Below are 16,996 nucleotides of genomic sequence, written 5' to 3' on the forward strand. Positions count from 1 at the left end.
GTTGGGGAGGGGGACTTACAGGCTGCCACTCACCTATCCAATGCGATGCATCCGAGTCACGGCACCAAGATGTTAGGGGGCTTATTCCTTCACCCACTTACTTCCCTGGTTCTTCTCGCATGAACAGAGAGCAACAATACCCGAAGTCCAAAGGTGCAAACAATTCGATGTTTATTGGGGTGAACTTCCAGCAAGCATGATTCCAGTTTCCTTCCTTAGTATCCTCCTTCCCAGCTCTGACACCACAGAGCCTTACACCTGTGTCCCTGTTCCCATTCCTGCCCTTAGCCAAACATTATTCCAATTTCCTTACTCCCATTCCCTGTTCCCATCTCTCCTCTTTAGCAAAACATGATTCCAATTTCTCCACCCCCATTCCCTGTTCCCATCTCTCCCTCACACACCCACCCACCCACCCACCCACCCACTTCCTCATTGACTACAGATTATATAGTAAAACTTCAGTTCTGCTTAGCTATACCTTAACCAATCATTTTCCTGAAATTTAACTAACCAATCCTAACATATTGTAACATGATTATGTAACCAATTATATCCCACCACCTTAATTAGTTTACACCCAGCAAAATTAATTATACAGCAGACAGGAACAATCACAGAACCAGACAGAGATTATACAGACAAACAATAACAAAGTGGGAACTATAATGACAAAACAATACAGAAGTGAGGATTTCACATCCCAGTATTGATAAGTGAGTTCTTGCCAGACAGGATGCTGTTTCCTTTTACATTTTCTAGGCACTTCCCTTTCTCTGGAGGCGATAGGCACTATCAGGGCAGGATTGTATTCCTAACAGCCCAATAGCACCTTTTTTCAATGTGACTAGTTTGGAATGTGAGGATGTGACCGGTCACTTCCCAGCTTATGGCTGCCTCTGCTGCTTAGCCAAAGGCCTTAGCCTAAGCACAGGGCCTCAGACTGTCACAGTAAGAGAAGGCCCTTACACCAGCAGACAGTGATTTTGATTCTTTCTTTCTTTTATACTTCTAGAACTAGCCAAGTGATAAGAATACCCCTAAATTCTTAAAGTACAGGCCTTTACAGACAGGCCTGAATATCTATATCCTAACACCCAAACTTGTTCCGCCGCTTGTGCAGGGAAAGCCTCTGGCGGGCCAGGCCGGTTTGTTTACTGGCCGCGTCTGCAGTACGGCACGGCCAAGGGACGTACTGGCCACTGCTTCCAGCAGCTCCCATTGGCCTGGAGCAGCGAACCGCGGCCACTGGGAGCCGCGATCGGCCGAACCTGCAGACACGACAGGTAAACAAACTGGCCCAGCCCGCCAGGGGCTTTCCCTGCACAAGCGGCAGAACAAGTTAGGGAACCATTGTGCTAGATCTTTAAGTTTCTTTAATACAGGGAAGAGGCCACGTTCAATTCCCATTACACACGTATCTAAGGTAATACGCTACCTTCATCTCCTTCACTTCGTTACAATTCTCAGAAAAGGGCATATCCTTTCCAACCTCAATATTATTCCCCACACCACCAACTACAACAGAGAAAGAAATTTAAGCCTCACAATAACAAAGGGAATGTTTCATCTTTGTTTTCTGCAGTTCATCTAAGACATCAGATTTGACATAAGGACACAGAGCTTCAAGCCAGTCCACCTGGACATGGTTTATCCGTAGTTTGGGGTCCAGCAGTCCATTTTTAATTACCAATGGGAGTTAATAACATCAAACAGATGGATTGTAGAAGTTATTTCATGCATGTGCATAGTTCAATTCAAAACCTTTTCTCACAACAATCCACCTGCTTCATATCTGGGCAGAGATCAAAGTAATCTCAATTTGTTCAAAAATGAAGGTTCAGTCTCTGCTCCAGTTAAGTACAATACAGGTAATTCCATGAGATCATAGAGGGAAGGGGTTTTACTCACGTTATTTTCTAATCCCCAAAAAAGGTGGAGGGCCTTCATCCTATTTTGGATTTAAGTAGATTAAACACTTATATAAAGAAATTATGTTTCTACATGCTGCCTCTAATTTATGTAATACTCTTTCACTCCAGGGTTGGTTTGCGGCAGTGGATTTAAAAGATGCATACTTCCACATTTCATTCTATAAAACCATGTCAGTGGTTTGTTGTTGAAGAGGACCATTTTCAGTACAAGGTCTTCCCTTCCAGGTTGTCCACAGCACTTCGGGTGTTTACAAAATGCCTGTCTAGTGTAGGAGCATACTTAAGAAGGCAGTGGATGTATGTATATCCATACCTAGACAACTGGTTAATAAAAGTGTCATCCAAGGAAGGGATCTTACTACACGTATATCAGATATGTTCACTGTTTGTCAATCTGGGATTACAGATAAATTGGGAAAAGTCATGTCGAAACCCTACTCAAAGGACTCTTTATAGGAGCAATCTTGCTTTTATCTGGGGGGGAGAGCTTTTCTCCTAGAGGTGAGATATATCAAAATAAACATATCTCCTCTTCCAGTTACCAAGACAAACCTTCGGTTGCTGGGTCTATTGGCGTTAACCACAGCAGTGACTCTTTATGCTCATCTTCACATGAGAGATCTTCAGCACTTATTATCAAAGAACTATGAACCAGTGTAGATGATGTGCATTGAAAAATATTAATTCCACAACAAGTGCTAATGTCATTAATGGGATGAACAGACAATCAAAATGCAGCGAAGTGTACACTTTTCTGTCCCCCATAACATCAGTTACACTGATCACCGATGCACCTACCTCAGGATGGGGATCCCATCTGAACAATGAATATTTTAGAACTGAGAGCAATCAGATTAGCTCTCAGGTCTTTTCTACTTCAAATAAAAAACAAAGCAGTTGAGGTAGTAACCTACACTAGGACAGCATTATATTATCTAAACAAGCGATTCACTCTGTGGAATTATGCAGGGAGGCCAAGAGTCTTTGTAAGGACTCTATAGAACATGATATGAATCCAGTAGCAATTCACATGGCAGGAGAACAGAACACTCTTGCAAATCATCTGAGTAGATCATCAGGTCAGATCCATGAATGGTTCTTGAAGGAAGAAGTAGTGAATCACCCCTTCTGTTTATGGGGGGAGCCCAATAATAGACTTGTTTGCATTCCGCAGCAACAGGAAATATCAGAGCTATTGTTCTAGGGCAGGCAGAAACAAGGAATCAGTATTGAACGCTTTTCTAGTACAGGGGGGTCAGGCCTAAGGAATGCTTTTTCCTCATTTCCCCTCATTCAGAGAGTGATAAACGAGAAGACAGGACAAAACCAGGGTGATTTGAATAGCACCAGCATGACCCAGACAGCAGTGGTAGCCGGCTTTGGTACATCTGTCACAAGGATTAGTGGAACCTTTATCACTGATACTAGACTTGTTAATGCAATAAACATGGAAGGTCTATCATCTGAACTTTCAGTCCCTTCTCTTGACTGCATGAGGAATAGACCTTCAGAGGTGCTAGAAGAAAGCCTTTCATTAGAAGTACACAATGTACTGTTATTTTTCTAGAAAGGAATTCACATGGATGTGCTGCAGTCTCAAATGGAATAGGTTTCTATTGTGGATTTCCATGTATAATGTGGATCCTTATATGGCACCAATTACAATTAATGCTAATATATAATTATCTTAAGAAGACACCTCTTTCATTATCTTCAGTTAAGGTTAATCTCTCAGCCATATCATGTGTCTGTAGAGGGAAAATCAGTTTTTACTAATGATGAAATGTAGAGGTTTTTGAAAGACCTTAATAATTTGTATCCTCCAATAAGAATTCCTATGCCCTTCTAGGATCTGAATGTATTACTAGCATAAATAATGAGACCTCCCTTTGAACCTCTAGGACGGGATGGGCAAACTACAGCCAGGGCCCGCATCCGGCCCTTCAGACGTTTAAATCCAGCCCTGAACCTCCTGCTGGGGAGCGGGGTCCAGGGCTTGCCCCACTCCGCACATGCTGTGGCTCCGTGCGCCTCCCAGAAGCAGCAGCATGTCTCCCCTCTGGCTCCTATGCGTAGGGGCAGCCAGGGAGCTCTGAATGCTGACACTGCCCCTGCCCCAAACACCGCGCCCGCAGCTCCCATTGGCTGGGAACTATAGGAGCTGCAGGGGCAACGTCTGTAGATGGGGCAGCACACCGAGCTGCCTGGCTGCGCCTCTGTGTAGGACCCAGAAGGCGGACATGCCGCTGCATCCGGGAGCTGCTTGAGGAAAGTGCCGCCTGGAGCCTGCACCCCTGATCCCGCTCTGATCCCCCTTGTGCCCTCCAAACCCCTTGGTCTCAGTCCAGAGCACCCTACTTCACCCCCATCCCCTCATCCCCAGTCCCACCCCAGAGACTCTGCCCCCCAGCCGGAGCCCTCATCCTCCCCCCCAGCACCCCTGCCCCCTCCTGGAGCCCCCTCCCGCTCCTTGAACTTTCATTTCTGGCCCCACCCCAGAGTCCACACCCCCAGCCGGAGCTGTCACCGACTCCCGCACCCCAACCCCCAATTTTGTGAGCATTCATGGCCTGCCATACAATTTCCATACCCAGATGTGGCCCCCAGGCGGCACCTCCCCTGCTCTAGGGAGCTGGTCTCTATTTAACCTATCTGTAAAAACTCTGTTTTAGCAATCTCTTCTGCCAGATGCATAAGTCAATTGCATGCATGAATGCTGATCCACCGTTCAGTGTGTTTCATAAGGATACAATGGTTCTTCGCACTCATTCAAAGTTTTTACCAAAAATAGTCTCCGATTTTGACATAGAACAATCTATAGTTTTACCATTTTTTCCCTCCAAACTCCATATTCATGTTGGGGAAGTTAAATTACACACATTAGTTTATAAGGAGAGCATTATCTTTTTACTTAGGCCATGTCTACACTAGCACTTACGTTGACAAAACGTTTGTTGCTCAGAGGTTTGGAAAAAACCACACTCCTGAGTGACATACGTTTTGCCAGCAAAAATGCTTATGTGCACAGCTCTATGTTGGCAGGAGATGCTCTCCCACTGACGTAACTACCACTGCTCATTGAGCTGGTTTTATTATGTCAATGGGAGAGGTCTCTCCTGTCGGCATAATGCAGCTACACGAGTGCTCTTACAGCAGCACAACTGTATCGATACAGCTGTGGTCCTGTAAGCTTGTAAATGTAGACATGGTGTTGGACAGGACTAAACAATTTAGACAGTGCTCAAGGCTGTTTATAGCTTAGGGACCAAAAAACAAGGGTAAAGCCATTTCTGTACAGATTCTAGGTGGGTTAGGTTAGGTATTTATGTTCTTATCCTCAATTTATAAGATTAATAAGAACATAAGGATGGCCATACTGGGTCAGAATGGTCCATCTAGGCCCAGTATCCTGTCTTCTGACAGTGGCTAGTGTCAGATGCTTCAGAGGGAATGAACAGAATGGGGCAATTATTGAGTGATCCATCGCCTCTCATCCAGTCCCAGCTTTTGGCAATCAGAGGCATAGGGACATCCAGAGCATGCAATTGAAGGGATTATCCTTTCCTCAAGGCATCAAAACTCATTCAACTAGATCAAAGTCAACTTGCATGGCTTTCCCTAGACATATTCCTTTCTTAGAAACAAGTAGAGCAACAACTTAGGATACTGTCCACATTTTTACTACACATTACTCTTTAGACTTGGAATCTAGATTGGAGGCAAAGTTTGGTAGGGCAGTCCTGCATTCCTTGTTTAACTAGAACTCTGGGTCCTACCATCCCGGGTCAAAGTACTGCTTACTAATATATCCCATGAGTGGGAATATGCAGAAGACACTCAAAGGAAGAAACGACGGTTACTTATGTGTGACCAAGGTTCTTTGAGATGGACTCTGCATAGTCTTACTCCATGCCTCCCTTTCCCCATTGCTTCAGAGCCTTACTTACCAAAGGGCTTGGAGTCACGGGGGAAGGCACTGAGGCAGTGGAATGCCACACTCCTTTTTAAGCCTTGCCCTGGAATGTCCAGAGTTTGGGAGGGGGAGGGAGGCAAGGGAGGCATGTGGCTGCTCCAATGGCTACCGCAGTAGAATTTTACAGTTTAAGTCGCACCACTCAGAGCATTCCAATGAGTTGAATATGTAGCATCCATCTCAAAGCAAATGGGTTACAAGTAAGTAAGTTCATTTCTGGAGAACCACCTAACTCCCTATGGAGTCAGTGTAACATGGATCATAAGTGTGATTATAGAATTCCTCAGGCTCTAGTACCCTTAGTTGCAGAAAAATCTTAGGCAGTGGGAGTCTGATGCTTCAGGAACTGTCTCTGGGGCATGGGTACCCAAGTGTCAGGGCACGCTGCAGTTTGGCTTGCCAGCTCGTGGGTTGCAGAGGTGCTGGTAAGTATGGAAGAGGATTCTGAGATAGACCGAGGTTGGGGTTTTGTTTTTAATGAGACTTTTAATAGGGTGATTAAAAAAAAAAGCTTTAGTAACACTCAGCCTTGCCATAAGTAGGTTTGACTCCCATGTCTGAAAAAGAGTTTTCCTGTTTATCCCATGGCTGAATTTGATCAGTTGTGCTGAATGAAGGTCTGAGCTACCTGGTGCTGATGGTGTCACTTCCCTTTGTAACATTTTCTTTCCTTCTCTCCTGCTTTTCTCTTCTGCTTGCCTCTCAGCAGAGCAGGACTCCTTCGTATACCTTGCCAAGAAGCGGAAACCCTGGTTATATCATTGGGGCACCACTCTTGTCTCTAAACAATGGTACCAGGCAGCAAGTATCCTTTCTGATATCAGGTTTTACCTGTCACCATCACGTTCTAGCGTAGCTGTACCCTTTAGATTTTGGATTAACTGGGGAGGTGTTACGTGAGTGTCACATTGCAGCCTTTGTCTAACCTTTCTCTTGGGGATAGTGGGAAAGGTTCTTCAACGGGGGTCTCTAGGCATTCCTATACACATGAAACACCCTCCCTAAGCTCATTCATTAGGTCATCACCCTCTCCCTGTTCAACTCCCTCCTGAACACCCACTTCTACCATCACTCCTACAAGAAATTAACCTGCTGACTATAGCAACATTGTGAGTACTAAGGAATATCTATGTAGTTAACACAATGCTTGTTTGGTTTTTTGGGTATCTGCCAAGAGGTAGCCATGTTCCACTTTGGGTGCTTTCCTGTACCCTGTGTCCATTTCTCTGTATATTTCTTCATAGCAAGGACCATGTTTGGGAAGCATTGGAAAGCTCTACTGGAAACAAATAACTGATAATAATATTGAAGGTGTCTTGACTATGACTGGATTAGAATCATGTATAAGAGTTAAGAGGGATTTTAGGGATTCTCTAACTTGTTGAGGGTGTTACTGGCATGTTTGGGTGGGTATTTCTTTGGTCACAGTGGCTAACTTGGTTAGGGGGGGTTAGGTACATGTGCTACAATAACTGGCACTGTTGGTAGGAGGTTTCTACCAATTAAAGGATTATCTTGTTGAGGACTGGTTGGGTAACCCATGCTGTTTAACTTCCCTTCTATTTGGCTTCTTGACACATAGCCCCTTCCCTCAGGTGACTATCTTACAGAGCCAGGGTGATGGAATATGCTCTCAGACTCTCAGGTACAAGGTACAGTTTGGAATGAATGTGAGGACAAGCTGCCAGCTCAGGTAACAGTTTCCACCATTCCTTCCTCCCCAATCCTCAGACAAGTTTGCAAGTAGCTTGGGTAGCACCCTCTCCTGTCATTGCCACACAGGGTTTGCAGGGCTCAGGTTGTGCTGTGGAGCTCATGTAGTACCTTCTTTGTAAGTCCCCATATTGGGCTTGGATAATCTCTCCCACACATGCCTGAAGGCTTTGAGCAGCACTGGAGACAAGGAACCTCTACAAGAGAGAGCCCTCCAGAGCAACTTGAACACTATTAATTGTGGAGGTCTGTTGGGGAGGTTCTGAGGCTCCAGTTCTAGGCATGTATTTCACATCACAATATAGGAATGCAGGGCTTGGATTCAAGGAGTAGTATTATAATAGTATTATAATTAGGAGTAGTATTATAATTATCCTTGAAAGGATTAGATTTTTATTATTCAATATCAGCAAAGATCCATTTTGCACCATATACACACAAGCTGATGAAAAATATTTCCATTGATAATAATGGACATTTACAGATAGGCAAAGTAAAGTGCTATTTAAGAGTTTGATTTGAAGCTATTTACTTTGTATGTTTTGACACGTGATGTTGACAATGTGTGTTTTAATGGTTATAAAGCTTGAACTTTTTGAATCTCAAGATCTGCTTGTGACAGGATTGGTCACAGAGCTCCCCTTGGGTCTGTCACCTGTTGTGCTGAAATTACCTCTGAGGCCATTTTCCCTGCCAGCTTGGGACTCCAGAACCCCACCTTGTTGACCCAGACACACTAGTCCATTTTACTCTGTATAAAGCTTATACAGGGTAAATTCATAAATTGTCCACCCCCTATAACACTGATAGAGAGATGTGCACAGCTGTTTGTATTAATCACTTACTCTGGGTTTACTAATAAACAAAAGTGATTTTATTAAGTATAAAAAGTAGGATTTAAGTGGTTTCAAGTAATAACAGTCAGAACAAAGTAAGTCACAAAAGCAAAATAAAACAAACTCGCAAGTCTAAGCCTAATACATTAAGAAACTGATTATAAGTAATATCTCACCCTCAAAGATGTTCCAATAAGCCTCTTTCACAGACTAGACCCCTTCCTAGTCTGGGCCCAGTCCCTTTCCCCTGGTACAGTCTTTGTTGGATCCAGCAGACATCTCAGGTGGTAAGCAGGAGTTTTCTCATGACTGGCAGCCTCCTTTGTCCTGCTCCACCCCCTTTTAAAGCTTTTGCACAAGGCGAAAATCTTTTGTCTGTGCTTGTCCCCACCCCCGCCTCATCAATGGAAAAGTACTAGGATTAAGGTAGATTCCAGTATCATGTGACGTGGTCACATGTCACTGTAAGACCCCCTAGTCTCCATTCTTCCTGGGGTGGCCCACCTACACAGGAAGGTTTGCAGGTAAATAAACCATTTACAACCAATTGTCCTAGTCAGTGGGAGCTATCAAGATTCTAAACCACCATTAATGGCCCACGCTTTGCGTAATTACAGTAGGACTTCAGAGTTATACTTCATATTTCTAGCTTCAGATATAAGAATGATTCATGCATTCAAATAGGAGGAATATATTCAGTAGGTTATAACCTTTGTTATGATACCTTACAAGAGACCTTTTGCATAAAGTATATTCCAGTTACATCATATTCACACTCATAAGCATATTTCCATAAAACATATGGAGTGCAACATCACACTGCTGTCATTGTCTGACCACAACCCTATAATTTTCCACAACTGTGCGAATTTAAATGGAGAAAATTGAGAAAAATGCTTGAAATAAAAATTGATTTCTGAAAAGTGTGTATGTGTGTGAATGTAAAATAACATAGGAATGGTCAGACCAATGGTCCATATACCCCAGTATCCTGTTTTCTGACAGTGCTCAATGCCAGATGCTTCAGAGGGAATGAACAGAACAAGGCAATCATCAAGTGATCCATCCTGTCTCCAATCCCAACATCAGGCCGTCAGAGGTTTTGGGACACCCAGAGCATAGAGTTGCATCCCTGCCAATCTTGGATAATAGCCATTGATGGACCTATCCTCCATGAACTTATTTAATTCTTTTTTGAACTCAGTTATACTTCTGGCCTTTAGCATATCACCTGACAACATGTTCCACAGATTGACTGTGCATTGTGTGAAGAAGTACTTCCTTATGTTTTGTTTTAAACCTGCTGCCTATTAATGTCATTGAGTGACCCTGGTTCTTGTGTTATGTGAAGGTGTAAATCACACTTCCCTGTTCACTTTCTCCACATCATTCATGATTTTATAGAGCTCTGTCATATCTCCCCCTTAGTCATCTCTTTTCCAAGCTTTTTAATCTGTTCTTGTGTGGAAGCTGCTCCATTGCCCTTATCATTTTTGTTGCCCTTCTCTGTACCTTTTTCATTTCTAATGTATCTTTTTATGAGCTGGGGTGACCAGAACTGCAAGTATTCAAAGTGTGATCCTACCATGGATTTGTATAGTGACAGTATGATATATTCTCTCTTATTGTCTATCCCATTCCTAATGATTCCTAGTATCCTGTTTGCTTTTTTGAGTGCTGCTGCACATTAAGCAGATGTTTTTAGAGAACTATCCACGATGACTCCAAGAACTCCTTTTTTTTTTTTTGAGTGGTAACAGCTAATTTAAACCCCACCATTTTGTATGTATAGTTGGGATTATGTTTCCCAGTGTACATTACTTTGCATTTATCAACACTAAATTTCATCTGCCATTTTGTTGCCCAGTCACCCAGTTTTGTGAGATCCCTTTGTAACTCTTCGCATTATCTTGAGTAATTTTGTATCATTGGCAAACTTGTCACCTCACTGTTTATGCCTTTTTCCAGATAATTTATGAATACGTTGAACAGCACTGGTCCACGTACAGATCCCTGGGGGACACCACTATTTACCTCTTTCCATTCTGAAAACTGACCATTTATTCCGACCCTTTGTTTCCTGTCTTTTAACCAGTTACTGATCCATGAGAAGACATTCCTTCTTGTCCCATGATGGCTTACTTTGCTTAAGAGCCTTTGCTGAGGGACCTTGTCAAAGGCTTTCTGAAAGTCTAAGTAGACTGTTTCCACTGGATCACCCTTGTCCACATGTTTGTTGACCCCCTCAGATAATTCTAATAGATTGGTGAGGCACGATTTCCCTTTACAAAAGCTATGTTGATTCTTTCCCAACAAATCCTGTTCATCTATGTGTCTGATTCCACTCTGTTCTTTACTATAGTTTCAATCAATTTGCCTGGTACTGAATTTTGGCTTACTGGCCTGTAACTGCCAGGACTACCTCTGGAGCCTTTTTTAAAAATTGGTGTCATGTTAGCTATCTGGTACAACAGTTGATTTAAATGATAGGTTACATACTACACTTCATAGTTCTGCAATTTCATCTTTGAATTCCTTCAGAACTCTTGAGTGAGTACAATCTGGTGCTAGTGACTTATTACTGTTTAACTTGTTAGTTTGTTCTGAAACCTCCTCTGTTGATACCTCAGTCTGGTTCCTCAGTTCCTCAGATTTGTCACCTAAAAAGAATGGCTCAGATGTGGGAATCTCCCTCACATCTTCTGCAGTGAGGACTGATGCAAAGAATGGCCTTGTCTGTTTAGAGTATTCCTTTAGCACTTCGATCATCCAGTGGCAGGCTTCCTGCTTCTGATGTACTTTTTTTTTTGGGGGGGGGGGGGAGGGGTGTGTGTGTGTGTGTGTAAAAAATGAATTCTGCCAAGCCTTCATTATAATGAAGTACTCTATGAAGTGATATTCCTACTCCATGATTTAGTACTCTATGAAGTGATATTCCTACTCCATGATTTACAGGGTCAATAATTTGGTTCATTCTCTTCCTGGAGATACCCTCCTCCCCCAACAAACAAAAAGCCCCATGGTGACAGGATATCTGAGGCACTCCATCAGTCTCCTCAACATGCAGCGAATCATTGTCAGTGTTTTGTGCACTCTTCTTCTCCCTTTTACTTTCATGGAGGACATGGGCTGAATCCATACAGAATTGAACACTAACATTTCCAAAATTCCTCCATGCAGTCATTACCAAAGTAGTAGACACCTTGAAATGGGGTCATTACTGAAGAAAAATGCTCTGTATTAAGAACTGGCTGCTTCTCTGCTCCAAAGGACTCAGACTGCCAAAGATGTGTTCTGTCTCATTTCCAGCATATCCCAAACAATGGAGGATGGAAACTGTAGCTACTTTCAGGAGAAGCTATACCAGGCCCTCCAGGGGGTGAGCAGCCCACAGGCTCTGGCCATAATTGGCAGTGCTGAGCCAACCCAGAGAGATCAGTGGACCAGCCTCATTGTCCGGAACTGCAGCGTGCAGGTAATAAGAATGGAGGGCCAACTCTGAACCCAAGTTCTACTCTTCTGAGCTCGGCATGCAAGATAATATTGCTTTGGGGATTGTGGGAGTGGGAGAGAATCAGAGTTTTCTCTTTCTTCTTTGTTAGTAGCTCACTACTGGAGTCAAACAGGGTACATATTACTCTGTGTGTCAGACCACTGACCCAGTTCAGGGGCCCTAATGCATACAAAAAGATGTTGTTGTTCCACACTCATGCTATTTAGAGGCTCCTCTTTGACTAGGCGAGCAGGGAACCAGCAGGATTAACTTTTGTAGCCCCATATTACCAATGTATAAGTGGGTAGGAGAGGTCTAATACTGCAGCCAACGTTTTACTGGCCAGTTCTGAGACTGTGCAGTAGAGCTCACTCTACCCACTTCTTTGTTGCTGTTATAATGCTAGTATTGTAATCTTTGTGTTAATATTGGCCTCTGTCTGACCACTGAGTTATCCTGCTGAATTGTTGTCCTTTGAGACTTACCCTTATCCAGTGTTTATCTATCTCAGGGCTGATCTACACTAGAAAGTTAGGTCGATCCAGCAACATCACTACCCTTTAGGGATGTAGTTAAGCTGACTTAAGTCCTAATATGGACAGCACTAGGTCAGCCTAGCTACTGCCTCTTGGAGAGATGGATTTACTACAGTGAGAGAAGAACCCCTTCTGTCGCTATTGTGTCTACACTGTAATGCTACAGCAATGCAGCTGCAGCACTGCAGCTGTGCTAATGTAGCACTTCTAGTGTAGACCTAGCCTAAGATTAAGAGGTGACTGGATCATAGTCTTCAGGTAACTACATGGGGAAGAGATTTCTCATAGTAGGTGGCCCTATTCTAGCAGAAATGGTCAAAACAAGATCCAGTGGTTGGAAACTGAAGATGAACAAATTCAGACTAGAAATAAGGTGCACATCTTTAACGGTGGGGGTAATTAACTATTAGAATAACTTTAGTTAGAAATATGGTGGATTCTCCATTACTTGACATTTTTAATCAAGACTAGATATCTTTCTAAAGTATATGTTCTAGCTCAACCAGAAGTTATGTGCTTGATGCTAAAATTAGTGGGTGAGGTTCTGTGGCCTTTGTTATGCAAGAGGTCAGACTAGATTATCTTAATGGTCCTTTCTTGCCTTAAAATCTATGAAAACATCCCCCCTTTTTTTTTCTCAGGCTGGGAATTGTGCCTCCTGCTGTATGGTTCCTGTGTCCTTGAAGATCCAGGTATTGTGGGCTGAGGTGGGCCTTCAGTCCAACCCACAAAGTCAAGTGCTGGGAGCACGGTATTGGTATCAGTGTCAGTCTCTGAAGGTATAGCACCATTATTATGCACCTCCACCCCCAAAGGCCATAACATGGGGGATATGGGTTACATGAAGTCTGAGGGATCCTTCATATAGCTCTGGTATTGAAGGGTTGGAGTTCACGGGATCTTACCATTTGTCCGCATAGATTGGCAATGGCAAGTATTTAATGCTTCCACAGAAGACGGTGGAGAGGAAGGTGATCAGGAACAGTCAACATGGATTCACCAAGGGCAAGTCCTGCCTGACCAACCTGATTGCCTTCTATGATGAGATAACTGGCTCTGTGGATATGCGGAAAGCGGTGGATGTGATATATCTTGACTTTAGCAAAGCTTTTGATACGGTCTCCCACAGTATTCTTGCCAGCAAGTTAAAAAAGTATGGATTCGATGAATGGACTATAAGGTGGATAGAAAGCTGGCTAGATTGTTGGGCTCAACGGGTAGTGATCAATGGCTCGATGTCTAGTTGGCAGCTGGTATCAAGCGGAGTGCCCCAGGGGTTAGTCCTGGGGCCGGTTTTGTTCAACATCTTTATCAATGATCTGGATGATGGGATTAATTACACCCTCAGCAAGTTCGCAGATGACACTAAACTAGGGAGAGAGGTAGATATGCTGGAGGGTAGGGATAGGATACAGAGGGACCTAGACAAATTGGAGGATTGGGCCAAAAGAAATCTGATGAGGTTCAACAAGGACAAGTGCAGAGTCCTGCACTTAGGAAGGAAGAATCCCATGCCCTGCTACAGCCTGGGGACCGACTGGCTAAGGAGCAGTTCTACAGAAAAAGACCTCAGGATTACAGTGGACAAGAAGCTGGATGAGAGTCAGCAGTGTGTCCTTGTTGCCAAGAAGGGCAACGGCATATTGGGCTGTATTAGTAGGAGCATTGCCAGCAGATTGAGGGAAGTGATTATTCCCCTCGATTCAGCTCTGGTGAGGCCACACCTGGAGTATTGCGTCCAGTTTTGGTCCCCACACTACAGAAGGGATGTGGACAAATTGGAGAAAGTCCAGCAGAGAGCAGCGAAAATGATTAGGGGCCTGGGGCACATGACTTATGAGGAGAGGCTGAGGGAACTAGGCTTATTTAGTCTGCAGAAGAGAAGAGTGAGGGGGGATTTGATAGCAGCCTTCAACTACCTGAACAGGGGTTCCAAAGAGGATGGAGCTAGGCTGTTCTCAGTGGTGGCAGATGACAGAACAAGCAGCAATGATCTCAAGTTGCAGTAGGGGAGGTCTAGGTTGGATATTAGGAAACACTTTTTCACTAGGAGGGTGGTGAAGCACTGGAATGGGTTACAAGGGAGATGGTGGAATCTCCATGCTTAGAGGTTTTTAGGGCCCAGCTTGACAAAGCCTTGGCTGGGACAATTTAGTTGGTGTTGGTCCTGCTTTGAGCAGGGGATTGGACTAGATGACCTCCTGAGGTCTCTTCCAACCCTAATATTATATATTCTATTAATGAAAAAAACTGTATCTGTATCCTGGGAAGAAGTGACCCTGAAAATGTTTTGGGGATCATGACAGATAATCAGAAGAACATGAGCTCTCAGTGCAATGCTGTGGCCAAAAGGGCTAATTGATCCTTGAAGGCGGAAATGGGAATTTCGAGTAGGAGCAGAGAGATGTTATTTTGCCTCTGTACTTAGCACTGGTGTGACTGCTGCTGGAATACTGTGTCCAGTTCTGGTGTCCACAATTCAAGAAGGATGTTGATAAACTGGAGAGGGTTCAGAGAAGAGCTATGAAAATGACTAAAGGATTAGAAAACTTGTTTTATAGTGAGAAACTCGAGGAGATCAATCTGTTTAGTTTCACAAAAAGAAGGTTAAGGGGTGACTTGATTATCTGTAAATACCTACCTAGGGAACACATATTTAATAATGGGCTCTTCAGTCTAGCAAAGAAAGGTAAAAGATGATCCAGTGACTCGAAGTTGAAGCTAGAGAAATTCAGACTAGCAATAAGGTGTACATTTTTAACAGTGAGAATAATTAACCATTGGAACAACTTACCAAGGATTATGATGGATTCTCTATCACTGATTATTTTTAAATAAGATTGGATGTTTTTCTAAAAGATATGCTCCAGGAGCTATTTTGGGGAAGTTCTGTGCCTGTGTTATAGACTCATATCATAGAAATATAATACTGGAAGAGACGTCTGTAAATCATCTAGTCCAGTCCCCTCCACTCGAGGCAGGACTAAGTAATAACTAGACCATTCTTGACAGGTATTTGTCTAACCTGTTCTTCAAATCCTCCAATGACGGAGATTCTACAACCTCCCTAGGCAATTTATTCCAGTGCTTAACTACCCCGATAGTTAGGAAGTTATTCCTAATGTTCAGCCTAAACCTCTGTTGCTTCAATTTAAGCCCATTGCTTCTTGTCCTGCTCTCAGAGTTTAAGGAGAACAATTTTTTACCCTCCTCCTTGTAACAGTCTTTTACAAACATGAAAACTCTTATCATGTGGCCCTTCAGTCTCTTCTTCTCCATACTAAACAAACCCAATTTTTTTCAATCTTTGCTCATAGGTCACGTTTTCTAGACCTTTAATCATTTTTATTTTTCTCCTCCGGACTTTCTGCAATTTGTTCACATCTTTCCTAAAATGTGGCACCCAGAACTGGACACAATACTCCAGTTGAGGCCTAATCAGCGCAGAGTAGAGTGGAAGAATTTCTTCTTGTGTCTTGCTTACAACATTCCTGCTAGTACATCCCAGAATGTTTGCTTTTTTTGAAACAGTGTTACACTGTTGATTCATATTTAGCTTGTGGTCAACTATATCCCCGATCCCTTTCTACAGTACTCCTTCCTAGGGAGCCATTTCCCATTTTGTATTTGTGCAACTGATTGTTCCTTCCTAAGTGGAGTACTTTGAATTAGTTCTTACTGAATTTCATCCTACTTACTTCAGACCATTTCTGCAGTTTGTCCAGATCATTTTGAATTCTAATCCTCTCTGCCAAAGCACTTGCAACCCCTTCTAGTTTGATATCATCCACAAACTTTATAAAAGGGTATTCTTTGTGCCATTATATACAGGAGGTCAGACTAAATGAATACAAAGATCCCTTCTGGGCTTGGATTCTGTGAAGCTGTGAATCCATGAAGTCCAACTGTGCAGGCTCAGAGCTGGTTTGTGCCTCTTGACATGCAGGATGTGTACTTACTTCCACATTGCCATTCACCTGGCCTATAGTAAGTACCTGAGATTTATGATAGAGTTGAATCAGTATTGGTACAAGGTATGGCAATTTGGACTCTTTACGGCGTCAAGGATCTTCACAAAATACCTTGTGGTGGTAATGGCTCACCTGAGGAGTCAAGGTATTCATATCAATGCCTATTTGGACAACTGGCTGATCTGGGGCAGGTCACAACGGGAGACCTCAGCGAGCTGGGACTGCGCTTTGTCCCTATTCAATTGCGTGAGACTTCTAGTGAACTGCGAAAAGTTGTCACTCCTAGTGAACTGCAAAAAATTGTCACTCATGCTGTCGCAGATAATAGCAGCTCTATGAATGCTAATCGACTTGACGTCAGAAAGAGTGCACTGCCTGAGGACAGGTTCCAGTTGCTACATTACTTCATTTGATGTCACAACTAACTACAACAGTACAAATATGCCTCGTAGTGCTAGGCCACATGTCGGTATGCATATATATGACACCACTTGCCAGACTTTGCTTTTGTACCCTCCAGTTCTGGCTCAAGGCTCTCTA

General features: G+C 43.3%; 1 protein-coding gene across 2 annotated transcripts in view; it reads left to right on the forward strand.

Annotated features, from left to right (window-relative positions):
- TCTN3 (tectonic family member 3) overlaps positions 1 to 16,996 on the forward strand; it is a 67,040-nt gene that overhangs the window by 43,872 nt on the left and 6,172 nt on the right. The window contains exons 10-13 of one of the 2 annotated variants that reach the window (XM_074959574.1): positions 6,614 to 6,712; positions 7,503 to 7,600; positions 11,766 to 11,931; positions 13,127 to 13,264. In XM_074959574.1, the coding sequence (XP_074815675.1) occupies positions 6,614 to 6,712; positions 7,503 to 7,600; positions 11,766 to 11,931; positions 13,127 to 13,264 (501 nt within the window). The remainder of the gene's footprint in view (positions 1 to 6,613; positions 6,713 to 7,502; positions 7,601 to 11,765; positions 11,932 to 13,126; positions 13,265 to 16,996) is intronic. The other variant, XM_074959575.1, reaches the window with a different exon arrangement.

Source organism: Natator depressus, chromosome 7 (assembly GCF_965152275.1).
Source record: "Natator depressus isolate rNatDep1 chromosome 7, rNatDep2.hap1, whole genome shotgun sequence".
Lineage (NCBI taxonomy): Eukaryota > Metazoa > Chordata > Testudines > Cheloniidae > Natator > Natator depressus.